This window comes from Tachysurus fulvidraco, chromosome 1 (genome assembly GCF_022655615.1).
Source record: "Tachysurus fulvidraco isolate hzauxx_2018 chromosome 1, HZAU_PFXX_2.0, whole genome shotgun sequence".
Taxonomy (NCBI): domain Eukaryota; kingdom Metazoa; phylum Chordata; class Actinopteri; order Siluriformes; family Bagridae; genus Tachysurus; species Tachysurus fulvidraco.
The window spans coordinates 32,796,315-32,822,088 of record NC_062518.1 but is presented as its reverse complement, the minus strand read 5'-3'; the positions used below and the strand labels follow the sequence as shown (position 1 = coordinate 32,822,088).

Sequence of the window (25,774 nt, the reverse complement as noted above, 5' to 3'; positions counted from 1 at the left end):
TAAAACCACTGAGAGGTGAATAACATTGAAAATCTCACTATAGAGGCACCTTTCAAATGTAGGCTATATTAAGCGACAAGTAAACAGTCAATTCTCTTTGACCCAGAGCCATATATTGGGTTATAGTACCCAAGTGAATCTGAGCATCTCCATGCCAGCAGGTCTTGGGGGTATTCCTGTATGCAGTGGTTAGTACCTAACAAAGGGGTCCAAAAATAGGACAACCAGTGAACCAGAAACAGGTTCTGGGTACCCAAGATTCCTTGATGAACATGGAGATTAAACGCTAGACCATCTGGTCCAATCCACAGAAGAGCTACAGTAGCACAGTGCTAAATCAGTTCATGCTGGGTGTGACAGAAAGGTCTCAGAACGCACTGTGCATTGCAGCTTGATGTGTTTGGGGCTGTGTAGCTTCTGTCAGGGTGCCCATGCTGACCCCAGTCCACCACTTTAACCACCATCAGTGGGCATGGAAGCATCAGAATTGGACAATGTAGCAATGGAAGATGGGTCGTTCAATTCATTTTGATTATCTAGGCCACATGGCATAAAACAGATTCAAATAAAATGTTCATCTCCTGTTTAGTCTGTTAACCGAAAAATCAGTTCATGAGGGTTTACTTTTAAAGTCCATATGAAACGGTTTCATTTCCATGAAGTGTTTGAAGGATTGTAAATGAGGGCACATGCTGAAGTGCATGCTAAAGTGACTGACCCATCTGCCACTAGCATGTGAGATAGGCCTCACCTCAACAGAATCTAAACCACACACTTTTACTGATGAAGAATCCTGATGGAATAAAGAGACCGAATCATGTACCTGCTCAGTCTAAGAAGGCAATATATTATAGCATTATAAAGAGCATCATGCTGGTAAACACACCACATAATGATGTGGTACAAATTCCACCATCATTCATCAAGTCCTACTGGGAGTATGCAGGAAAACACACAGCAAAAAACACACTAACAAACCATGTTTATAGTAAACAGTCTACTAATGCTGCTAACAGGTTACTACTGTTGAGTAAGACCCACTTTCAGGGGCAGGATATCTACATTCAAGAAAGTTTATTTCGACAATTATGTTTTGACTAGGTATGAATTAAATGCTGTAAATAGATTGCTGGCAAATTGTTTCTAGACTTTGAAATGGATTCAACATGAAAACTTTTCTTGCACTGAACCTTTGACTATTTTGAATTTTACAAAAGGCATATTGAACTGTTAACAGTCTATTGGATAAGTTTTGCATACTGTATACAAAGTATGAAGGATTTGCATGAAATGCAAACCATACGCTGACGAATATGTGTCTCTGACCAAATCGTTTAAATAACAATTTGTGATATTGAAGTTCAGAGTTGTGTGTTTGTGATGCACAAATATGTCTCTTCTTGACGGATGATGAATATTTTTTAGAGCAGTGATCTGTTTCAGCCGGTTATGATCCTTTACATCTATGTGAGCAGTGAATGGATGATTCATGTGAACTATTTCAGCTTATTCATCATACAGACTTACAGCTACTATAAGTAGACAATGAAAGGACTGGAGTATTTTTAGTCATCAAGTGCAAGCTGATGAGTCATTAGTGTGTGGGTGTATGTGTGTCTGTGTGTGTTAGAATTACCCATCAAAAAAAGAACTATTCATATAGGTCCCATACAGCTTTGTCCTAATAATTACATTATATGTAACATGATGTGACATACAGCTAAGTATGGTAACCCATGCTCAGAATTCGTTCTCTGCATTTAACCCATCCAAAGTGCACACACAGCAGTGAAGACACACCTGGAGCAAAACAAAACAAAAATAATAAAAATGTAGTTGAATGTAGTTCATTTTTATTATTTTGAGTAGCTTTAGTTTACTCTTTCATGCTTTCTTTCCAGTTTCTCTTTCATCTCCTCACTCTCTTGGCTGTTGACTGGTTCTGTTTAACCTTCCCAAAGCTATTGTGATAGTGGAGATTGCTCATGAAAGCCAGCTGAAAGGAGTTTTTTTTTTTTTGCTCTAATTCTTGTTTTCCATGTGCTGATTAAACGGCAGATCCTGAGATCTCACAATGCTGTTCCATCAGCAAGAAGGAACAGCAAGAAAACTTTTACATGGCAAGAGGCCAAAAAAACAGTGCAGATTCTCTCTCTCTCTCTCTCTCTCTCTCTCTCTCTCTCTCTCTCTCTCTCTCTCTCTCTCTCTCTCTCTCTCTCTCTCTCTCTCTCTCTCTCTCTCTCTCTCTCTCTCTCTCTCTACCTCTCTCTCTCTCTCTCTCTCTACCAGTCTAGCTTCTGGCCAAAGCTTGACAGCTCTCCCAGAGAGACAGGAAGCAGCCCTCACATTTTTCCCCCACATTCAAACAATAATAGGAGAGGACCCTGGCTATTATTTTAGCAGTGACTTGCCTCTTTATCTGCACTGAACATAGTTTCCTCTCTGTTTGAGAACCGCTTCCTCTTGCTAATGTCATTAGAGTGAGTGAGCAGGACGCTGTGTGTATGTAAGAGGCAAAAAAAAAAATCTGACTGCTTTGGTTCTAACGAGAGACAGAGAGAGAGAGAGAGAGAGAGAGAGAGAGAGAGAGAGAGAGAGAGAGAGAGAGAGAGAGAGAGAGTGTGTTTGGGGGGTATTTGAGTGTTCATTTTTCCTGGCAAAAAAAAATCTGTTCAGAGCCTCAGGCTGCCTCATTACCGCTAAGTGACCACAAGCTTTCACTTCTATTCATTGGAGCTGGTGAGCTTGTGATAAGGGATGACCACTGACACCAAGAAATGAACATGTTGTAAAGCTTACTTTTAGTTTTAAATTTTTTTTTTTTTTTTTTTTTTTTGCACCAACGTAATGCTTTGTTTCATCTGGGTCCTGAACCAGACCTTTGTTTCTCCTGATCTGGATGGGATTCCAGTCTATTCAAGTAAGTGTCTGCCAGTGGGTGTACATATTTTCTCTGCAATCTGTGTGGAGAACTTTTCTTTTGGATTTTTGTCATGATGGTCATACTTAAATAGATTGTTACTTATAGTTTAACTACTTGTATATGGCTGATTTTTTCATGATTATATTTATGTCTTTGAAGCTTATGTCTTGTAAAGTCAGTATTCTGATCACTTCATAAGAACAAGATTTGAGGGATTTGAAGTTTAAGTCACTAATTACAATTTTATGCTTGTGTCTTTCAATGTCAATGTCTCATGTACAATTCTATTTTTTGTTTATTTAGCTGTTTGAAAGTTTATTGAAAGTATTTAAATAACTGAAGTCATATTACTGTTAAAGGGACCATATAACTCCTGCTCAAATTGATAACTTCTGTTTTTCAAACTTCTCAAAGCCTAAGAAATGGCCCTGGTTAAACAATTGGCTTCCAATGCTTTCGCAGTAGTGTTCTGATTATGCCACAATTTAAGAAAGGCCCTAAGTCTTTCTATTTGAGAACATTATTATTATTATTATTATTATTATTATTATTATCAGTATAATAATAATAAGCTATTCAGAACCCTTGTTCCCCTGGGAAGCATATCGTCATCTGGGATGTTTGGGAATATTGTGTTTTTGTCAATGGGAATAATGGGATGTACCTAGAATCTTGGCACGTTTCCATGAGTGCTGTAACTGAACATAGTAATCAAAAGATTATGTAGATTTTCTGCAAGAAATTCAGAAATCCTCTGCTAAGCAATCCTGATGGTACAAAGCCAGTTCCAAGGTCAGACCATGTTTGGTTACTTTGTGTTAATAACAAGGTTCCAGGTGTTTTGGAGGAGCCAGATATTTCTGTGGGTGAGGAATGATGTGAAAAGCAGAAACAGCTTTGGCTATAAGAATGCAGTAAATTTGATTTATTTATTCAAAAAGTACAGTGGTTTTAGACAGATATTGTTTTAAAGTCGATCATTTTATAGACATGACAAGGTGAGATTTACTGCCTTCCTGCTTAACATGTGGCAAGCAGCTAATCCAACTTATCCCACACACAAACACTGCATATTGTACTAAATCCTGAAATCATTTTAGAATTATGGTTTGAGAAGCTTTTTCATTTACACATTGAAATTGAGGTGAAACAGGAATGGCGAGCATTAATGCAATATCTGTTCTCATGGTCCGTGTGTTCCTATGTTCTCAGACGTACTGTGCCACTGATTCATCCTCACACCTGGCACTTGGTGAAGTTAGCAGAAGAACCCTCTGTGCCTGGTTCAGCAGGCAGTTCAGACGGCCCACTGGCCATGCAGCTCCACCCCACACCCTTCAGTGTACTGTGGCACTCTGGGGGTGACAGGTGAGGATCTATATACATTTAAATGTCTTTCCATACACTCACACAAGCTGCATGTATAGTGAACCCAGAATGGATCCACGACACCTCTTCCTCTTTTATATGGACAAGTAGGAACTTTAATGAATTACTTTACAAAGAATTCCTTTAAAAGAATGTGAATTGACACAACTAAAGGGTGATGAGTTGAGCTGGTTTAATACTGCGCATACATATGCATTTTTGCTTGGGGACTTTTTTCTCCTATGTCTGTCTATGATATTACAGAAAACAAGCAATCTCAGTTTTTATATCACCACAAAATTTTACTGTATTATGATGTTTTTATGGGGTTTAGATATATATATTCCTAGAGTTGTAATTAACTTTAATTATTTGGTTTATTATGGCTTGTGTATTTGACAATGCCTGTTCTTTGCTACATGTTTGCTGATCACATGCTCGATTGTAGATATTCTTGCCAAGTATATCTGGGCTTGTTCACTAATCTCATTTTCTGTCATTATACGAATGGCTGGAAAGTTGTTTGTTGGTTAGAATGTAACCATGAAATCCAAAAATCCAAAATCCCTCACGTTCCAGGTTGGAACGCTTTAACTATATCCCATGTGAAGAGTCATGGAATGTTCTTGTGTATTTCCGTATTATATAAACGATGATGATGATGATGATGGGATTTCCCTTTTGGAAACCTATTTTCATTTCTTTTTAGTATTACCTCTCTGCTAGAACAAAAAGAGAAAGAGGCAGTCTGTACTCACAGGCATTAACAGTTTTCCTCTCCGGATGCCCCTGTTTTTTTTTTTTGTTGTTGTTGTTGTTTTTTTTGGAGTATATTGCTATTTTACTTTTAATTTCCAAACATATCAAATACTCCTTGCATATTTTAGCAGCTGCACACTGTGTGTATATACAATGTTTTTGCCATGTTATGATTTATCATATCATAATCATTTCTTTTTCTCCCCACTTTACTGTCTAGTGAGCTGTCTTTGCCATTGGGCCACCTCTCCCAGCACTACAGCACAGATCGCAGCAGCTCTGTGGGGAGTATGGAGAGTCTGGAAAACCCTCCAAGTCATGGTTACTATGAAAGCCAACTCTCTCCCATTGACCCTGCCATCTTTAATAATAAACGTGATTCGGCTTATAGCTCTTTCTCTGCAAGCTCAAACGCATCTGACTACACTGTTTCACTGCGGCCTGAGGAAAACAGCTCCATGGACAGTCTCCTACAGGGTTTTGGCCCCTCCTGTAGGTTCACAGAGGTACATCCACATTCTACAAGTAGTGGCCCAGGAGAATCGAACTGTGAGACAGCGATTCTGAAATCTAGGTCTCTGCCTCATAGGCCCGAGGCTAAAGTACGTCCATCATCCTATAGTTACGAAGAAAACAAGTGTGGACCTCCACTGCCTCCCAAGAGGAAGGATAGTTTTAGGGCTACCAGAGGCCTACCAGAGGTGTTGGATAAACGTTGTGTTTCTGCTCCTGTTGGTGTATCACCTTTGACTATTGAAGATCCTCCTGAAATCCACAAATCATTGAATGGTAGTCTTAATAGTCAAGAAACTGAACAGGACTTGAAGGAAAACAAAGCAGAACCTTATTACACCATAAATCCCCAAACGGATTTGTTTATAGATAACCCAATCAGCTCAACAGAGGGATGCCAAAAGAACAGTCACTTCCAGTCCCTAGAGAGTCATTCAACCAGGCCCAGTCCTGCAGCAGAAGAGAGTCTTAATAGTCAACTCAATCATTTAGAGAACGATCTACAGCCTAGAATGCACAGACATAATGTCCCAGACAAATTACTTGTCTCTCAGTTACACATAATGGAGCTCTCCAGTAACAATACTGCACATTCCATGTCCCCTTCTAGCCTGTGGTCTAATCCTCCGCATCCCAGGGGGGAACTAATTGAAGACATTCCAGATGTAGCTCAGGATAAATGGGGAGGAAGCAGGTGCTCCACACCTGGTTCACTGACTACTTCAGAGCTAGAAGAACATGGGGTAGATGGAGAATCATTTGATTCAGGGCAAAGACTTACTCCTGTCCAGCATACTTGGGGAAGATCTGTCAGTGTTCCAGGTGAAACTATAGGAAACGGATTTGATGGGTCTGGATCCTGCATAGACTCTCAACTTCAAGAAAGAGGTTTCAAAACGATTAGTGCTGCAACCAGCATGGACACTCTACTTGAGAACCAGGAAGAAGGAGAATGCAAGGCAGACGGTGACAGTTCAAAGACTTCTCAAAAACGACAATTTCGTTCATCAAAGTCTCGCCGTCGAAGTGAACGTTTTGCCACAAACCTTCGCAATGAAATCCAGAGGAAGAAGGCTCAGCTACAAAAGAGCAAAGCCCCAGTTGGACTTCTATGTGATGGTGAGACTGTAGAGGAAGAGGATATGGAAGAAAAATCTCCATCAGAGGTGCCAGCCATCCATCAACACAGGTCTCAAACACAGACTAGTCAATACAACAGCTTCCAGAATTTTCCTCCATCTCAGGCCAGGCCAATTGACTCAAATTCAGCATTTCCAGGCAGATGCTGTGGAACAAATTCTGCAGAGCATTCAAAGAGCAGGACTGAAGATATCCATCTTTCACAGGATGAATCCCATGGAATCCAGTCAGCTGAGACAAACAGACCTGTATGTGTGCGTGTGGTCGAAGAGTTGGCACCACCAGGTAAAGCCAGACGTTGGCGCTGGACACCTGAACACAAACTGCAACCAGAAATAGAATCAACTGAAACCAAGAAAAATAGTCAAGGAACAGCACCGTCTTCTTGGAACCTTGTAACGACAAGGGGAAGAGTGGGTTCTTCAGTTGGGCGCTCTACTCGAGCTGATGACTGTGATATCCCACCTTTTGCAGACCGCAGGAAGTTCTTTGAGGAGACTAGTAGAAACCTGAGCCAGTCTGTCACCAACCTGGAAGGCCTTACATGCATCCGCCAGAGACCAGAGAAGCATGGGAGAAAGAAAGGTCTGACTTCTCCAGAGCCTCTTGAGTCAGTCCCTGACCTTGGACGCAGGAGGTTATCTTATCAGGGTGGACTTAATGATGGAACCTCAGTCAATTTGTTTGATGCTAGAAGAAAAAATGTGCAGCAAGAGAGAGACAGAGCGACAGAAAATACACTGGAGAGAGAATGGGAGAAGGAAATAGAGAAACAGAGGGAAAAAGAACGAGAACAAGAAATGTATACAGAACAGGAGAAGCTACATGCATGGGAAAAGGAGCACGAGAGGGAGAGAGAGAGGGAGAGAAAGGAAACTGAAAGAGATCAGCAGAGAGTGCAACAGATGGAGAGAGACTGGGAAACCAGCAGAGATCGCTTCCATGCAGGACATGGTGTCAACAAGATCACAGTGCTACCACCTTTGCCTCAGGACAGCCTTAAACAGCCACTTATGGCTCAAAATATAACTCTGCGTAATTCACACTCTGACAGTTTTCATAACAAGACCAACACTGACATCCAAAAGCCACATTCAGCTTTCCGACCTGTAACCAGCCAGCAGTGTCATTCTGACCACTACCATCTACGCCCTGGATTCAAGGCCAGAAGCTGCACTCCAACAGAGGTGAGGCTTTCACTTATAGATACATTTAATATGTACACATTGCATAGATATAGCACAATAGCGTAGACCAAGGATATGTAGAAATATATATGGAACAAAACAGACTTGTGATTTATTAAGCTCAAAATGTTGGAAGAGGGCCACCTGCTTTAGGACCTCAGCAGCCAGCCAGCAATAATATTGGACAAGATTTACGCATTGAGATTTGTTGTTTCAGCCTAGCATCTACAGGAGGATATGTTAAATGGATTTTAGGCATATATTTGTAACTGTTTGGATCTGCCAGCCTTATGTAAATAAAAGTGGCCTCTTGTAGGTATATATCGATAATATTGAAGCATATAATAGAAAGTTTTGTTTCAAACTGAACTAAATCAACTTTAAAAAAATTATCCTGTAAAATTATAATATTTTAGTAATATTAGCATATTTAATAGCTAATTAATACATTTTATATCAAACGTATGTCGGGCAATTTGCTGTTACACTGAGTTTGTTTTTTTTATTTATTTTTAAAAAGAATAATAAAATAACAATAATTTCCGGTGCCATTTTACCGTTTATCGACTGCAGGTGTCTTCCTTTCTGACTGTGAGATTTTTTAAGTAGAGTTGTCTACAGCTAGTTAATTACATTTTTGCTTAAAAAAGTTCTACTAGCTTAGTTTTGAGTATCTGGAAAATTATAGCATCCAAACATGTTCCTGTTTTGAATCATTTTTCAAATGTCTTCCACAGGCTTTTCCGGGACATGAGTTGGAACAAACAAAACTAAGAAGGAAGTTTAGCCTGACTGAAAGGTATGTTCACTTCCTGTATTTAGGTCACAGATTGGTGGCCCCAGGAGTGTTGTCCTTTTTCACTGTTTCTTGTATTTTATAAAGTTTGTGATTATGGGCATTTGGTTTAGAATCTATTACATTGTGCATTCATTAAGAGCTTCCCAAGGATTTCATACATTGTGCATTGTGTAACCAATTGAATGTTAAGCTATTCATCGTGACTCATTTTTTTTTATTCTTTAGGGACTACACTCAGTGTAGACGAGATTCAAGACCAGGAGAGGTTATTGCGGGTAGGGGATTTCAGTGTCAGTGGAACAACAGGCTATGCAGTTTCAACAACGAGGATCAACCAATCATGTCATCAACCCTTACAAACCGCACCATGTCTGAAAATGATATCCGTGTGGAGACCAAGTGCGTTCGTAGCCTTGGTGCAGCTGCTACCAATAATAGTAGAATGTCTTCGTCCCTCGTCATGGAACTGGATGAAAACGTGTCTTTAGTTGAGACAAAGAAGAAAAAAGGTCCGCCTCCTCCTCGGCCGCCACCCCCAAAATGGGAGCAGTTCCATAAGAGAAGGGCATCTCACCACAGTCTCTTCTCTTCCCAAACTGCTTCTTCTTCCCAGCTCCAAACATACACACCCTGTCCATCCACTGCCCAAGAAATGACTCGTCAGCGGTCCTACAGCCTTCCTCCAAGAGAAGATACAGAAAATCACCAATCTGTGCTAAACCCTCCCTTAAATAACAGAGCTTTCAAACCTGTGGCCCTGCCTCCAAAAGAACGAGACAATATCAGAAATCAGCACTTTGATACAAAATGTTCAGGAGACACACCAACATCCTCGAATGAGTCAAGCCAAAGGTATGATTTCTGTAAAGGATAATAGGGACTTTAAGTAACAATGGCTCTAGGGATGGCTACAATAACCAGAACTAAAAGTTCACACTGTAGCAATGGAAACAACTAAGAACCAACTTAATACTATGGCAAAATAGGGCCTTTGTCAGACTTTGTTGCCTACAAAATGTTGTTTATGCATTAGATGAGCGATTGTCAGAAGAATAGTTTGTACTGTTTTCTCTTTAGAGAATAATTATTAAATTATGAGTGTCTTTAAACAAATTTCTCTGAATTCACTGGTGGATTAGTGTTATCTAGTGTAAATATAACTAATTCTTCTGCACACCATAGCTGCCCATGCCATTGTCCATGCCATGTCATTGTTGCTTAAGGTCCCACTTACTTGTGATATTGCTTTGTTATTGCTCTCATCTCATCTCATATCACATTTATTTGACATTTATTGACATTATATGACCTCACTTGCATCTCAATCCTCTGTCACCATTCAGACTTTCTGAGCAAAGCATTGCCCAGCCTTCAGATCAGTACAGGCCAGCTGTGGTGAAACCAGTCATTTATAAGCATAGAGCAGAGTGGGACTTGACTTCTCCGCACAACTACACAGTGAGCAACATTGTTAGCATGTCATCAGTCCCGGTCCCTACTTTGGAGAATGGCCGTTGTTCTGGACCTGTCAATCCTGAGTCCTACTTCACAATGAACCACAACAACGAGCAGCATTTACAGAATGAGCTTCAGCAAATCTGCATGCCTGGCACCACCATTAAGACTCTGGAACCTTCTACCCAAAGTATAAATCCCAGCAACCATCAAGCCTTGCCCTATGAGACAGACATAGATGAGTTCCGTGAGAATGAGGGAACATCAGTGGAGCAGCAAAGGCCAGCAGAACACAGGACAGAGATGCAGTGTTTTGCTCAGCCAGTGACAGTGCTGGAAACAGATATTGACACTGTGACTGAAGAAGAGGCTCCATCATCAGGGATGAGGAGAGGGCAAAGAGCATCCATTGTGGACTCTTTAATGGAAGAGGATTGTGGCAGAGCTGGAAAGGAGCTAATGGGAGAGCTGTTCCCTCACTATGCAGGAAGTGGAGCCGAAAGCTGGCGAGGTGGCAACATAGTTAGTGGAGACTTGATAGAGAGGTATGACCTGTTTTAGACACACATTATGTTCCATTCTAAATATACAGTTTGTAATTGGAACAGTAAGCTTTGTGGTATTTTCATTATTTGGTTTAATGTTTATTGCCCCAGGTCTTCTAGACAGAGCCCCTCATTACCTCATTCAGAGCTTAGACAGGGATCTTCCTCTACCAGCCACAGAGGATCCACCAACAAAGCTCAACTCCTTAATAAAATGCCAAACTTCATGGAGATAAAAGAAGAGGATGAAGAGCTTAATTATAAGGTTTGGGCTGGTTTGAATAGATTTCATCTATGTAGTAGGTTAGCTGAATAAGAAATTAGAGAGTTTCTATCTCATGTATTCATTTGTGAAGGCTCCCTCATTTCTGAACTGCAGTTTTCCATACTATTTGCAGAGGCAGCTGATGGAAAGCTTGCGCAAGAAGCTGGCTGTGTTGCATGAAGCCCAAAGAGGTTTGCAGGAGGACATCCGAGCCAACGCTCAGCTCGGTGAGGAGGTGGAAAGCCTGGTGTTGGCTGTGTGCAAGCCAAATGAGGTGGACAAGTTCCGTATGTTTATTGGAGACCTGGACAAAGTGACGAGTCTTCTGTTATCACTCTCTGGCAGGCTACTCAGAGTGGAGAGTGCTCTGGATTGCCTGGACCCAGAATCAGGCCATCGTGAGAGGGTGAGATGTCAGTGGGAGAAGAAATAATTTACATGCATCATGTTTCTGCTTGTATCTTTCACCAGATTCTGTGTTTTCCAGATTCTTTTGCTGAGGTGTTGTGCTTCTGAGTTTACTTTCATAGCTCAATATCCATGATTGACTATTTCTTTTTATGCTTTTATCGTGTTACTCTAGCTCCCCCTGTTGGACAAGAAGAAGCAACTCCTTGCGCAGCTGGCTGAGGCTCAGGAGCTGAAGGAGCATGTGGACCGGAGGGAGGAGGCTGTGGGCAGGGTGCTGAGTCGCTGCCTGACTCCAGAACAATTGCGTGATTACAGCCATTTTGTGAAGATGAAGGCAGCACTGCTTGTTGAACAGCGGCAGCTGGATGACAAAATCCGGCTAGGGGAAGAACAGCTCCGAGGCCTGAAGGAGAGTCTTGGCCTGGGATACGGCCCTTACTGAAACTGGTAAAGTAAAGTACAGGAAAGTTGTACGTGTGTGTACATGCACATGAATGGGCACACATGAAAGTTTCCAAAAAATAGCAGCAATACTCAATATTGTTTGTTGAGAAATCAGTAACACTAAGAACTAAATGTCCACAAAATCCTACTCTAAGCCAGAAAATGTTGTGTGTTCATACATTTGTGTGCATCTCATTAATATCAGTTGAAGACCTGTCCATGCACTGCTATTTATTTATTTATATCGCTCAGCAAAATCACAGAAAACTTAAGTTACATTGCGTTTTTGTTTACTGAGATTTGGTCACCTGGAGTTTCAGCAAGTCTTCACTAAAAATCTTTGGCCAAATAATTCTGTTACATTTTTATAAGTTGCTAAAAGGATTTCTGATATAGAATGTACCCTAGTTTCAGGAATAGTGTTAAGCTGTCACATCACTGAACAACACTGTTAACTGGAATTTGCTTTGCAATGAATCATTCACAGAAGCATCTTTGGAAGATATCCATCTTTTTCTAACTTCAGTAAGTTAGAGTGATCAGTGTGCATCTGTTATTCTTTGGCTATTGTGTTCTGTTCAGGTAACGGTCCACTTATTCAGGCAAGACATAAGCACTGAAGACATATTCGTGCCTTTGTATATTTCATCATATAAAATGATTTACTGCATTTTTCTTAAGCGATAGCTGACTTTTTGATGCCAAAGATTACGTTCATGTCTTAACTAGAAAACAGACGTACGGTGCTTATTTTGGAGAACTACATGCAGTAGCCTAGACTTTAAAGGAAATTCTTGCTGTAGCTGTGTTTATTCAGTGCAGCTGTGTTTAACATTTTGATCATTTAAAACAGTTCTTACATTCCTTGTATTTAATGCTCATGCCTGCAGTGTTGCAAATGTCACATGTAATATAATGTCATTTTTGTTTCTGACTGAGCAAACTGCTTTTTAAAATCCTTATCCTCTTTAGAGGAAAGAATGCTGCTTTAATGTACATTTAATGTGTTTTCAACCAACAATATATTAAAACAATGTAATGTTGGGATTAATCTTTTTTTTCTTCTTCTTCAGAACTGCGTTTTAAAGAGTGCCAAAGATGAACGTGCATTTGTTACAGTAAACAGCTAAAAAGTACATTCATGTATACTTTTTTTTTTTTACCCAATGTATATACAGTACTGCCTCATCCTGTGCTCTTTGTTTTTTTTGTTGTTGTATCATACTTTTATAAATTCCTTCATGCTGGATATGTATGAAAATATTTGGAACAACTATAAGTGCTAAGTTTCCCTAATTTGTTTGTAAAGATCCAGTGTGGAATGTGTACTATTGATTATAGATTATAAATATTTTAAACAATGTGTTGTTTTTTATATATATTATTATTATTATATAGTCCAAGTTAAATGTTTAAACTAGGTGTAATATTCAAAAGCCATTCCAACTTTCTCTAATTACCTTATTCTGAAAAGTACATTTTGAATCAGGACCATTACACAAATTTTAATTCCTTAATGCCGAAGTTCCTAAGAAGAGCATGTTGGACACTTTAATAGGGACACACTTTCATGCAATTCTTTCCATATAATCACAAGAAAACTCAGTATTTGTGGAAAAAAAAAGTGTGATTTTGGTGACCTTGACAAGTGGTATGGTCATTGGTACCAGATGGGCTGCTGTAAGGATTTCATAAGATGATCATAAGATTCTGATGTTTAAATTAAATAACTAAGGCGTTCCTCTAAATCCTACATCTGTAAACACTCAGCAATGTCCTACCTGTTGGCAGAATTCTTTGACCGAACGGCCTGTATCAGTATAAATGTATGTTATACTGCTGCCGCAGGGGTACCAGTGTTTCAAATAATGTGTTTGTACATTCGAGTGAATCATTGCAGATATTTTACATTTAAACTGTTACTCCTTACCCACTGTAAAATAGTACTGTATTTTCTATAAGAAAATTCAAGACCTCTGGAGACCTAAGGTGAAAATCCCTTTAATAAAACTCATGAAACGCAGCATAACGAACAAACAAACCAAAAACAAAAAAAAAGAAAAACAGTAACTAAAATCAAGTTGATAACATTTACAACCACAAAGGAAAACAAAAAGAAAACTGTACAACCCTAATGCTGGATCACTGCTTACTTTTACTCATTCATTAATTCATTAGGGGGCTTCATGACAATAGGAACGTTTTTTGTGATGTTCATTGTACATTTTCCACAATACCATGGTGTCACCATCACACAGAGATGCATGAATAATCGTGGCCTTTTCTCTGGTGTATTCTCCACCATGGTACTGAAGTTGCACATTTATTTGTACAGGATGTCATAATGACCTGGCCGATAAAGGAGGAAGATGCGTGGCTCACTGCCCTCTGGGAAAATATGGTGGTTAACTGTGCCACCCTCCCCTCGGTCCATGTACTCCACCAATATGGACACGTTTAATGCCTGCGCTAAGGCTATGATGTGGATGTGGTCGCTTTCTTTAGACATTGGCTCCACCTCCTGTAAAAAAAAAAAAAACAAACAAAAAAAAACACATTAGTCCATAATCATCTTAGCTTGGCGTTCCTCTAAATCCTACATCTGTAAACACTCAGCAATGTCCTACCTGTTGGCAGAATTCTTTGACCGAACGTCCTCCCTCTATGAAGTGCTGGAAGAAGGCATGCTCTCTCTGCAGATAGCCAGACGTAAGCAGTCGCAAGTAAACCACCACGTAGTCTGATACACTCTGGTCATTAAAGGAGCTCAGCAGCTCTCTGAGGGCTGGCTGTTTCTCACACAGCTCAATCAGGTCCATGAACTAATGAAATCAACACCACACCAAGCATAAGGATTTGTAAATCGCAGCAGCATGCAGACAGATTCGTTTTGTTTCTACTCACCGTGTTGTGGAAGTCTTCAATAGTGAACTCGGTAAAGCCTTGGTTCACAAGATCCAGTTTGCTCTTTGCTGCAACCGCTTTAAACCTACAATAGTAGTGTTTATATGATTAGCAATTCACAGGAAACATTTATCAATTATGTAGGATGTTTTCAAATCGAAATTTAACATAAATCCACCTTGTAGCTAAACTCACTGATCATTTTACAGGGTTTAAAAGTCCACATTGTAATTGTAGTATATTATTATTATTATTACAATTATACACTAAACTTTTCCCCATGCACACTGACCCACTATTCTTTCGGTGTACAATTCTGGTAATGATAACACCATGTTGGTTTCATTTCCCTAATGTTCTTAATGCTGTCCCTGGAGTACGCATTGACCTGCATATTTTAGTGGTTTCCATGTGCCAACACACCCACTGATACTCAGAGTTGATTAGTTTAACATGCGCGTTAGGGCAGAGGAAAAAAGCAGAAGGTGTAGGACAGTGCATACTTCTGGACCAGGGTTGGGAACCTGTGCCTTAATGGATATTGTAAAAGGTTAGTTAACAAATTGTGTGCTAACAAAGTGCAACAATTTGGCATATGAACCTGATAAAATGGCTGCAATGTGTGAAGTGTACAAAAGTTAGTTACTGCACAGCCTTATTCACAGAACTTATGTTAATTTGAAGGTTTTCCAAAATCTATATGCACTACAAAGAGATTTATGTACAAAAAAAAATGCAAGCTTTACTTCTGTAGCTCTTTGCCATCATCCAGTAGTGACTCCAAATGTGAAAAGCCGAAAGCTCTGTAGAAACAATTTCCATCGGGCCGTGTCTTCCGGATATATGAATATTTTTTATGAAGATCCTGTAAGAATAATAGTGGAAAAACTTTGAAACCACAATATTCCATATACGTTCCTTCTTTTAAAACCGCAATTTCTCCTCATTTTGTTCACCACCGATTCCCACCAACTAGCTAGTTCTCCCCACTACATGATAGCTTAAAACTAGTAAAGATGACAGTTCAGAACTGGATAAGGAACACAATTACTTCTGCCACTGCATCTTTCCAGAAGGCAGCTCAATGCATTAGGAGTAAAGTACCAACTGCCTTGTTTCACACACGTCATCTCACAGATGCCCAGTTTCTTAGCTTCATTATGAATGACAGAGGATAGTGTGATGCTATCAATCTCACACAGAAAATATGGCCAGTTTTACTCTCCTGGACTCCCAGCTATGGATGGCTGTGGCATCATCGGAATTCAAGCATTATTATAATTTGGCACGTGCTTTTTTTTTTTTTAGTAATTTCAAACCAAGATAAAGAATTAACAAGAAAAAAGTCATAAAGAAGAATCAAATAAAGTGTAAATATTATTACAGACTGTAAAAAAAAATGTACAGATGACGAGTTGGTCATAACCTTGATCTTGAGTTGATAGATTGTGTCCTCTTCAGCATACTCGCTCTGAAGCACCGAGAGATCCTGTCTGTCAGACACTAAGGGGATACTAATGGCGATCTGTCTCAAAACACACACATACAAACACATCAAGTGAGTGCATTAAATTTAAAGAGAATATACTATATATTAGCACCAAATGTTATATTCAACTAATTCACTACGCACGGTTATTAAATTATGTAATGCACTATGCACGAAACAGACTGCTGTTCAATTTCAGTCACACTGTCTCCTTGAGTCTTTGTATTTTAATGAACTTAGGGTCCTTTTAAATGTTACAAAACAACACAAATGTTACAAGCATTGAAGAAACATGGGACAATTCTGTTGAAAAAATAGAAACTATTCAAACTGTGGTCTTTCTTGTGTAAATGTAAAAAGTGTATTTTTCTTCCTGCAAGACTAGAAATTCCTAACTCACTTCCTGTTGAATTCGGTCTTGCTGCGCCATAATGGCCTCATCATAGGCCAGGCAGTTTACTCCTGCTAAAGAAGAAGGATAAAAAAAGATAATTAATAAGGAGTACAAACTGGGTCACTTCTGCAGGTTTCTAGCAGACTGACTAGACTGAATGAACTGATCAGGAATAAGATCCTCACCAGTTAAGATGCATATTCTGCATCAGATAATCGGACAACGATAAGATCCTTATATTCACCGATGTTACACAGACGCAACGACAAAAACTTTTAACACCAACAGTGAAGACCATAAGGAAAGGAATGGAACAGACTCAAAAGATACACAAAGGCACTCTTTTCATGGAGAGAAATGAATGCATCCTCAAAATAATCATAAATTATAGACATAGATATATTCACTAAACAAGTAATTAGTATATTAACTAAATTATTATTTTCATTTGTCATCATTTATCATATGATCAAAATATACAATATCAATGCTCACATCAAAAGAGCACAGACAGAAAGAAAGAAGCAGTGGATTAGTAGAGAGTAGTCAGAAAGAGAGACCAAAGACTAGTAATCATTACTAGTGAAATTTGGTAGGATGAAAGTACAAAATGAAGAACAAAAAAGTATGCAGGCGAAACAAAGTTTGCTGGGATCGGTGGCATTGGTGGATTGATCGTGTTGAACAAAGACTATCAGTTATTGGACACTGGGAACAGTGTTGGTCAGGGATTGTATTTGGGGAACTCTGACAGGCTTTACACATTGGTGTCGGGTCAACTGAACAACCAGCACATGTGATGAGAGCTGGAAAACCACATCAGTTGCAGGATAGTTGCACAAGTCTGTTCAAAACATCTTAACAAGTCCAGACTCTTTTGTATTCAAGTAGCTATAGGGGACTACAACATCACCAGGTTTGCAACACTGACAAGGTGAGAAGACCAAAAAATGTTCATGTTAATTACTGTAATAGTGAAACAATGACTATGATGAATAGGAATATTAAACGTGTCCTTGTTCTGTTTTGTGTTTACGCTCCTTTATATGTTTTTTCACTTATCTTTCAGCTCTTACTATAATGTCCTTTGAAAGTGTTTCTATCTCAACCTCAAAGTTACACCGATTTTCTTGACCTTAAACAAGACTTACACGTCTGTTATTAGACACTTAGAGCACATTAAGACAGATGAACTACAACCCCATCGATGCGAAAAGGACATTTTCGAGCTTGCAAATAATGTTGATGAGTCTTCGACACTCAATAACAAATAACTGGCTTTGGGATTGCGTTTAGCACATAAACTGTGTACGGTTTGTAGAGTTTGCAGCTCTAGTTAGTATCCGTCTGTATGTAAACAAACAAAGTTCACTCGATATATAAAGGAAGGAGACTGAAACGAGCTCACAGACTGCTAGGAAATGGAATTAATATGCAGACGTTTAATCGTGTTACACAAGTCGTCACAGTGCTAATCTTTGGTAAATAAACGTGTTGATGTGCTTTACGGTTTGTGTTGTCGCAGATGACCCTCATTTACACTGCGACAAAGCGTTTAACAAGCAGGACAACGTGCAAAACATCACCTTTCACTTTCCCACAATGGCATCAACATACTTTTTTCTGCTTTCTAACATTATTACCGCAGGTCTTTGTTGGCTTTTCTTTGCTAGTTATACGGCGGACAAACAAATAACCACCATTAATTTGCTTTTGAATTAATAAATAAAAGCTTATAATTATGCGCTGTAAATCCTGTAGCTCTAGAGCCAGACGAAGATAGATTATTTTTTATGTTTATAAAGGTAATGTTTCTTCACTCACCCTCCATCTCTCCCTGTGATGTTTCCTGCTGCTCATCCGCCATCTTGGATTCACGATTCTGTTTCCTCTGCCTCTGTGAAAGCGGTTAAATCCCAAACAGCTACTCGTTATATCGCCAAGGACACTTCGTAGGGAATTAAGTCGTCGTTATGTAGTGCACAATAAAACCAACAAAGCGTTATTTTACACTCAGCCGCTTCCTGTACATCCGGGTCAGACAGGCCACGTCCTGTTACCGCAGCAACAGACGTCGTGTCCTCGCCGTTCGAACCTACAATCAAACGTTAACATGTTGTTGTTATTAAACCGGACTTTCTTGACGTTGAAAAGTTTGCGAAAAGTGTCACCCACGTGCTGGCATCATACCTTGACAAGTTAGTTAATGGTTTATTCCTTTATTTTAAATACACGTGTCGAATAGTGGGTTGTTTTCATCCAAAATGCATCATTTTGCTTTTCCACCTGAATAAATGTCAATGAAAATAGAGTAGTAACTCGATAACTCGACATACTTTGACTTCTGTTTGAAATAAAAATCAAAATGTAGAGCAGTAAGATTACAAGTATGTTTGTACAGTCAAGGCAGGATATGAAAAGGGCAGTGTGACGATGTGACCTTGTAGGATCTGATCTAAAAGAAGCAGAATATGACAAGAACATGAATAGAATATATATCAGTAATGTTTCAAGATGAATATGACAGCCAAGATGATTTAAAGTAATGTGTCCAGTCTTGACCACAAAGGATCTGCAGGTTTTGGTTCCAGCCAGATTGAGAACTTGCAGCACACCGACATCTTTACAGATAAAACTTAAATAAAAACATCCTTAGCCTAATTTGAGGCATGCAAACAGCTCAATCTGAGCAGAACTGTGAATAGGAAATATATAAGAATATATAATATATATAAGAAAGTGGGTTGCTTTTGAACGCTTCTTTTTTAAAATATTACCTTAATATACACAATTAGAACAGCTTTCAGGTTTATTGCTTTCTTACTCAACTGTACGGTAAAGTTAAAGGTGTGTGTGAAGAATCAGTACATTTGCATTTTAATGGTCATACTTATTCGGTACATATGCTTGCATTCACAGATGACCTAATTAATAACATGGACAAGAAAGCAACATGGGACAGATTTTACATAGAAAACAGCAGAAAAGGAACGTTCAAGAACTTTGAGTGGTTCTTTGGTTTTCATTCAGTTAAAGATTCCATCCTGCCTCTGCTGCAATCCATGTCTGACAGTCCTGCACCATTACATGTTCTGGACATTGGCTGTGGAACTTCAGCATTGGGGCCTGGTATCTATGGACACTCCAAATGTGCAGTGAAGGTCACATGTGCTGATATCTCCCCAGTGGCAGTGCGGTTAATGCAGGAACATGCTGAAAGTACACCGGTGCAACCCTGCAATCCAGGCTCCACCCTTGTATTTAGAGAAATGGACTGCGCAGAGCTGGATGGACACTTTGAGCCCAGGAGCCTGGCCTTGATAGTAGACAAAGGTACAACAGATGCACTGGTGAGGTCCAAGGAAGGGCAAGCAAAACGTACGTCAGTGTCTCACTGTGCTGACCAGCTCAGGGAGCCTGCTGCAGTTTTCAGATGAAGATCCTGATGCCAGGCTGCTTTGGCTAGAGAAAGAGACTCAAGGCTCAGAGGTGGCAGCTGATATATCAGTACATGAAGTTGGAGAATTAAGAGGGATTACTTACTTCTGTTATTCGATAACTCCTTATACAGCACAACATTGACAACTTGAACGTTATTCTATTTTATGTGACACTCATTTTGCCTTCTGTAATTAAATTTTGCACAAAATAGGTTACTGTCATTTTTAGTGAGGTTTTTTTTTAGCAATCACATTATGCACAATGCAACAGTTAACATTTTATTTGAGTACCAAGTTTAAAAACAACAAAAAGCCCTTTACAAAAAGCTAATATAAACCTATACAATATTTTGACAGACTATCAAACAAACAATCAATATTGTATCCATACAAAACAGGGTAGAGAAATATATGGAATATAAAAATGCAAAAATGGTAAACAATGCAATGGCATCCGATTAAAATACCACCAATTAAAAAGCTGTAAGAACACCAACAATAAATCAGGAAAGATGTAAAGGTGTTAAAAAGAAATAGATTTTTTTCTTTTAGACCGTTGTGGGGAGGGCGGATTGGGCTAGTCACAACAGCACATTATAAAAAGTGAAAAAAGTTAGTTTACATTTTTACAGGTTACTGTACACAAATAAACCACAATCAAACAAATCACATCATTGCTTGTTTTCAGTATCTGTAATGCCGGGTAGGATTACGTCGATCATATGGATTATACTGACGCTTTGTCTGCTTTTGCTTCATCACCAAGTTGTTCCCTGGTGAGGAGTAGACAGCAGGAGCAGTTCTGCCATTACTGCCACAGTGGATGTTGTAGCTCGCACCTTAAACCAAAAATGAGAAAACACATGCTGAGTAACAGAGCATCATGAAGCAGATCTATAATCAAACTCTTAAAGATGATGTACTAGAAAACAATTTAGAGTGATGGTAAAGCTTACAAGTCTGGCTCTTACCATTATTATTTGTTTTGTTCTCAAAGCTGAAGAAGTAACCAGTGCTGAACTGAGAGTCTGTAGGTAAACTATCTTCATAAAAATGGGGTCCAAAGCCATTATAGGGCAACTGTTGTTGCCAGACTGGAGCTGAAAAAACGTTAATAAAAGTATAACTTATTTCTTTTTAGTCACGGCCTAATGGTTAGAGAGTTTGACCCCTAACCATAAGGTTGGGGGTTCAAGTCTCGGGCCAGCAATACCATGACTAAGGGGCACTTGAGCAAGGCACCAGACCCCCCCAACTGCATAAATGGCTGCCCACTGCTCTGGGTGAGTGTTCACGGTGTGTGCGCACTTTGGATGGGTTAAATGCAGAGAACAAATTCTGAGTATGGGTCACCATACTTAGCTGTATGTCACGTCACTTTCACGTTCTAATTATGCTTGACTGTCACTTGACAGTCACTCACTGATTGTAGCTAAATTTATTGTAACTTTCGTTTATCATATTACTCTTAGTCATGCTTAATAGCAGTAGGCTATTGACAGTTACAGACAAAGCCATTAGATCTTAGGTAAAAGCCATGTCAAAGGTCAATTTCTTGAGGAACAAGTTCATGAGTCTATCAAGACTCTATGCAGGCACTTCCTGGAAAATTAAACCAGACTGTTTTTGGAGAGGACAAAGTACAAAACCTAAAACCAACTAAAAGATTACTGCAGTGCTATAAATGTACAAAAAGGTTTTCCTGTCTGGAAGATTCTTTCTAAATACTGAACTCTTGTTATTTTAAAAACTGCACAACCATTTCGTTTGCAGTCCACTGGGAAAGTGGGACTGCAGTAGGGGCTGCATGTTCTCCAAGGGTTCAGGTGCACTAAAAACTGTCCAAGATTAACTGCATTAGCACTACATTCTACATCTAGGCAAATAAATAGTTTAAAAAAAAAAAAAAAGACTCAGAATTTTACCTCCATAACGACCAGAATCTGTCATGGATCCTCCTGCCCTACAGAAGCTTTGATATGGAGTCTGCTTGTAATCCAGCAGTGAGGTCTTACTCTGGTCTATGAAATGAAGATTACTGATAAAAAGCTGCCAGTAATAAAATTAAAACAAACTACTTGGTAAAATTATATATATATCTTACAATATTGTGGCAAGAAAGACCAGCAAAATAATTGTGTCTGTAATCACTAATCAGTATGACAAAATGTAAATTGATATTCAAGGCTCTCCAACTAGGACAAACTTGTATTAAAGTTGCTCAAACAAACAAATTGGTGTCAATTTTGTACAAATTACATGCTCACTTTTAGCCCTGAATTAGAGCTGTTTGGCTCAATGAACATAATGAAAGTGCAATACTGGTTAGCTTACTAAAGAAAATTTTATAAACGCTTAGCTTGCACTAGATGCGACTATAGAAATGGATGTGGGGACATACTGATTCAGGTATATTTCCTGATATTTGGCGTTTATTTGTGAATGTGTATCACAATATACACCCACCATCCACTTTATCATCAGAAACATTCATATTTGACTCCACTTTATAATTAGCTAATCATGTGGATCTAACAACAGGGGTAAGCATCATTGAGGCTAGCATGCACAAACTTTGAGGTGGATGAGAGAGCATTATACAATGTAAATGTAGATTTCTCCTACTTTAAATTGAAACAAACCTGTTGTTTCCAAATAAGTAAATAATTCTGGTTTTATTGGGATAATTAAATAGATCACTAATGGGTCCTAGAGGTTTATTTAACTTACCTGGGGCAACAGAGTTGGGCAGCTCTACACCCCAGGCCTGAGCAGCATGAGCCAGCAGCAAGTACGTGATCTGACGATGAGCAAATGCATTCCAGTGAACTCCGTCTTTCATGCGGTGCTGGAGGCTAAACCGGAAGAGAAAGTGAAGGTCTAGAACGTCTAGCCCGTATGCATCTGCCAGCATTGCACCATAGAAGTTTGCCTCAATCACATCATAGCGAAGAGTTGGGGCGATATCCTGAATCTGAAATGTGTGAAGATGGAATATTTACTGATCTGAATGAAATCAACCATATAGCCACAGACTCTGTGGACTAATTAATTTACAATTCTTCTCTAACAAAAAAAAGTTTACAGTAATCTTGCACAAATTAATAAGAACTAACTTACCTCAGGTACCAGAAAACCTCCAATGATCTTCTTGCCCAGAGGCATGGTCATGTTCCAAACCACAAGACTTTCCTCTGGCAGAACAGCCTTCAGCTTCACAAAGAATTTATTTAGGTTCTCCTTGTACTCTGGGACCCAATTACGGTTATATCTGAGAAACAAAACAACATGCACATAAAGCAGAGATGATTATACCCCTCACTGTTTGGGTCAGTATTGTGTGTACCTCGGCCTTTACTGTTACCTTGATACATCCCAAACACAGGAGCTGACTATGACCACATCTGGCTGCAGGTCATGTTTGAAGTCAGCAAGGATGCTCTCCATGTACCGAGAGAAGACCCGTGTGATGAAGTAGAACCGGACCAAGTGATGGTCGGTGCGATACTGACGAACTTCTCTGTACTCGGTGCCATTGTTCATGTGACCTAATCTTCCACCCTCTACTAGATGGTCTTGTTCAAAGGATAGCTCTCCCTTGATGAGAGAGGTGAGAATTTAAAAAAAAAAAAAAAAAAGCTACTGACAGGTAATCATTTCCCAAATGTTCTTATTTAAAACAATGTACCATGTACAGTTAAATGGACACCAAGAGTTCTTCAATTTAAAAAAAACAACAACAAATGTCCCAGAAACCTAGATGTCAAGTATTAAGTTATAGGCTAAATTTTGGTATAGCAATCCTTTATAAAATATAAATGGAAATGAAGTTCAATACAAATTGCATTTAGTAACTTTTAGTAAGCCATTTTCTGTGTGAATTAAATTAATTCCTATAAAAGACGTACAGTTTAATCACATTCTAATATGTCACAAACACAATTTTGCTCATCCAATAATTCATTAATTAATTCACATGGATGAAATCTACATAGTGTGTGACCAAAAGTATTAAGACACCTGGCAATCATACCCATGTGACCCTTCTAACTGTTATCAACAAGCTAGATTTTGTCATTTGTAAAGAAAGCTTTCACTCACTGGAACTCAGGGTCTCATATGTTGTAGCATGACAATGCCCCTGTGCACAAAGCGAGCTCTATAAAGCAGAAGAACTCGAGTGGCCTGCACCGGGACACCAACTAAACTCCTTTGGGATGAAGTGGAATGCCAACCATACACCAGGCTTCATCACCATGAGATCATTAACTTAAAAATCACTAAGGCATTTTTGGCTGAATGAACACAAATACCCAAATCTGCTCTCAAAAAACCTAGCAGAAAGCTTTCCCAGAATATTGCAGGTTATTATAGTAGCACAATCCAACTAAATCTGGAAGGGATGTTCAAAAACCACACGTGTGTATGAGGGGCAGGTGTCTCTTACCTTTGGTCGTACTGTGTATTTGCAAGTAATAACAGTTCAAAAAAAAAAAAAGTATTTGGTCTCTTATAAGAAAATAATGAAAGGGGCAATCTACAGGCATACATACAAGTAAAGATGGCTTTATTGAGTCTACAAATAATAGTTTGACTTCATTCAAAACATCATACCTTGCTTTTGAGTTGGGATACCGACAGGTAAGAGTCTCTTTGTAAAAGCAACACCAAGTCTTTGTACACAGACCGCTGAACTAGAAAAGAAAAAGAAAACGATAACCAGCAGCCACATGCTATGAAGTCATTACTGTGTTTTAGGGTTAATTCATACTCACTCGAATCTCCAAGGACGACAACAAATTTGTTATGGAGAAGTTGACTAGCTTGACGATGAGTTACAGTCCTCATACAGGCCTCTCGCATCTTTCCAGCTAATTTAAGATGGAAATCAGTAATATAACCAGATAACTAGTGAAACTAACTGAAAGAACCGACAGAAAATGATGTCTGCAAATTGCTATGGCAATTAATTTATCCACAGTTTTAAAATGCTACAGCTGCTCAAGTCCATGTGGATTAAATTAGATTCAAGAAGTGAGAAAATGTAATGGTGGAATTAAGTAAGTCAACAAACCAGTAAGTAGCGTTTATACGAACCAAGGCCAATCGTTTAACAACTTAAATGAGGTTGTGTAAATCCCACTGACTTCCAACAGGGAGCGGTCTTTATTCTCTGCCTGGTGTCTTCGTCATTTAATCCAATTAAATGGTTACAATTGCAATTATAAGATAAAAACAAAAGAAAACATCATCTGAAACGATGCATACTGAGTTGTACACTTGTTGTTTTCCCCTGACAGCTTGCTCCACCCTCCTTTCTTTTTCCCCATTTCAATGTATTTATTCATTTTATCCATTTATTTATTTATTTTCGTGTGTGTGTGTTTAAATTAGCCGCTTCTTTTAGGTTATGTGTTTGTTTTTGTTCTCATCTCTGTTTATGAATTGATAAAAATAAAAAAGAATTAAATTCACTGTTCATTTGTATAACCATATAAAGTACAATTTTACAATATGAATTAGTTATCATTAGCTTAACTTAATTTTTTTTATTGTGTTTTGTTTTTATTTTTTTCCTGGAACTTAAAAATATTAAACAGAAACAGATTTGTCAGAAAATGGCAGTATTTTCCTTTCTATAATATACAATGAAATGCTAGACAGTTGTGTGCTTTCAACTTATTGTAACAGAGGAGTAAGACTCACATATAGGTGTGATTGTCGGGGTCCATATACAT

At 38.9% G+C, this 25,774-nt stretch overlaps 4 protein-coding genes across 13 annotated transcripts in view; 2 read left to right on the top strand and 2 right to left on the bottom strand.

The window, feature by feature from the left end:
- shroom4 (shroom family member 4) overlaps positions 1-13,172 on the top strand; it is a 35,210-nt gene extending 22,038 nt beyond the window's left edge. For 3 of the 5 annotated variants that reach the window (XM_027134491.2, XM_047811889.1, XM_047811893.1), the window contains 8 exons: positions 4,136-4,291; positions 5,271-7,890; positions 8,628-8,689; positions 8,915-9,541; positions 10,033-10,689; positions 10,801-10,954; positions 11,088-11,360; positions 11,538-13,172. In XM_027134491.2, the coding sequence (XP_026990292.2) occupies positions 4,136-4,291; positions 5,271-7,890; positions 8,628-8,689; positions 8,915-9,541; positions 10,033-10,689; positions 10,801-10,954; positions 11,088-11,360; positions 11,538-11,807 (4,819 nt within the window). In that variant the 3' untranslated portion in view covers positions 11,808-13,172. Of the gene's footprint in view, positions 1-2,610; positions 2,921-4,135; positions 4,292-5,270; positions 7,891-8,627; positions 8,690-8,914; positions 9,542-10,032; positions 10,690-10,800; positions 10,955-11,087; positions 11,361-11,537 lie in introns of those variants that run through there. The other 2 variants (XM_047811883.1, XM_047811895.1) reach the window with 2 other exon arrangements.
- Positions 13,173-13,794: 622 nt separating this feature from the next.
- Positions 13,795-18,559, bottom strand: otub1b (OTU deubiquitinase, ubiquitin aldehyde binding 1b). Of its 2 annotated transcripts, none has more exons than XM_027134501.2 (7): positions 18,421-18,559; positions 16,603-16,667; positions 16,140-16,238; positions 15,460-15,578; positions 14,714-14,798; positions 14,437-14,631; positions 13,795-14,330 (listed from the first exon to the last, which is right to left on the bottom strand). In XM_027134501.2, the coding sequence occupies exons 1-7, from the start codon at positions 18,461-18,463 to the stop codon at positions 14,133-14,135; spliced, it is 804 nt and encodes a 267-aa protein (XP_026990302.1). In that variant the 5' UTR covers positions 18,464-18,559; the 3' UTR covers positions 13,795-14,132. The 2 variants fall into 2 exon arrangements, with proteins under 2 accessions (XP_026990302.1, XP_026990303.1); XM_027134502.2 differs by having other exon boundaries at positions 16,603-16,664; positions 18,421-18,493.
- Positions 18,560-18,709: 150 nt separating this feature from the next.
- On the top strand, positions 18,710-20,247 carry cskmt (citrate synthase lysine methyltransferase). The gene is given in 3 exon segments (XM_027134504.2): positions 18,710-18,794; positions 19,516-19,972; positions 19,974-20,247. Coding segments are annotated over 3 exon segments (747 nt in total). The 3' UTR covers positions 20,179-20,247.
- Positions 20,248-20,302: 55 nt separating this feature from the next.
- On the bottom strand, positions 20,303-25,255 carry fam113 (family with sequence similarity 113). Of its 5 annotated transcripts, none has more exons than XM_027134497.2 (9): positions 25,111-25,254; positions 24,812-24,907; positions 24,651-24,730; positions 23,401-23,633; positions 23,157-23,307; positions 22,767-23,010; positions 21,962-22,057; positions 21,008-21,136; positions 20,303-20,875 (listed from the first exon to the last, which is right to left on the bottom strand). In XM_027134497.2, exons 2-9 carry the CDS (start codon positions 24,897-24,899, stop codon positions 20,721-20,723), a joined length of 1,176 nt encoding a protein of 391 aa, XP_026990298.1. In that variant the 5' UTR covers positions 24,900-24,907; positions 25,111-25,254; the 3' UTR covers positions 20,303-20,720. The 5 variants fall into 5 exon arrangements, with proteins under 5 accessions (XP_026990298.1, XP_026990300.1, XP_026990301.1 ...); XM_027134499.2 differs by having other exon boundaries at positions 25,134-25,198; XM_027134500.2 differs by lacking the exon at positions 21,962-22,057.
- Positions 25,256-25,774: the final 519 nt, after the last annotated feature.

Coding starts and splice junctions, on each gene's coding strand:
- otub1b (XM_027134501.2), bottom strand. CDS start 18,463: ATGGCGGATGAGCAGCAGGAAACATCACAGGGAGAGATGGAGG. Junction 14,799..15,459: donor GATGGCAAAGAGCTACAGAA/GTAAAGCTTGCA, acceptor CTACTATTGTAG/GTTTAAAGCGGTTGCAGCAA. Junction 14,331..14,436: donor TCAAAGAATTCTGCCAACAG/GTAGGACATTGC, acceptor TTTTTTTTACAG/GAGGTGGAGCCAATGTCTAA.
- fam113 (XM_027134497.2), bottom strand. CDS start 24,899: ATGCGAGAGGCCTGTATGAGGACTGTAACTCATCGTCAAGCTAGTCAA. Junction 23,634..24,650: donor TATCCCAACTCAAAAGCAAG/GTATGATGTTTT, acceptor TCTCTCATCAAG/GGAGAGCTATCCTTTGAACA. Junction 23,011..23,156: donor GAGGTTTTCTGGTACCTGAG/GTAAGTTAGTTC, acceptor CACACATTTCAG/ATTCAGGATATCGCCCCAAC.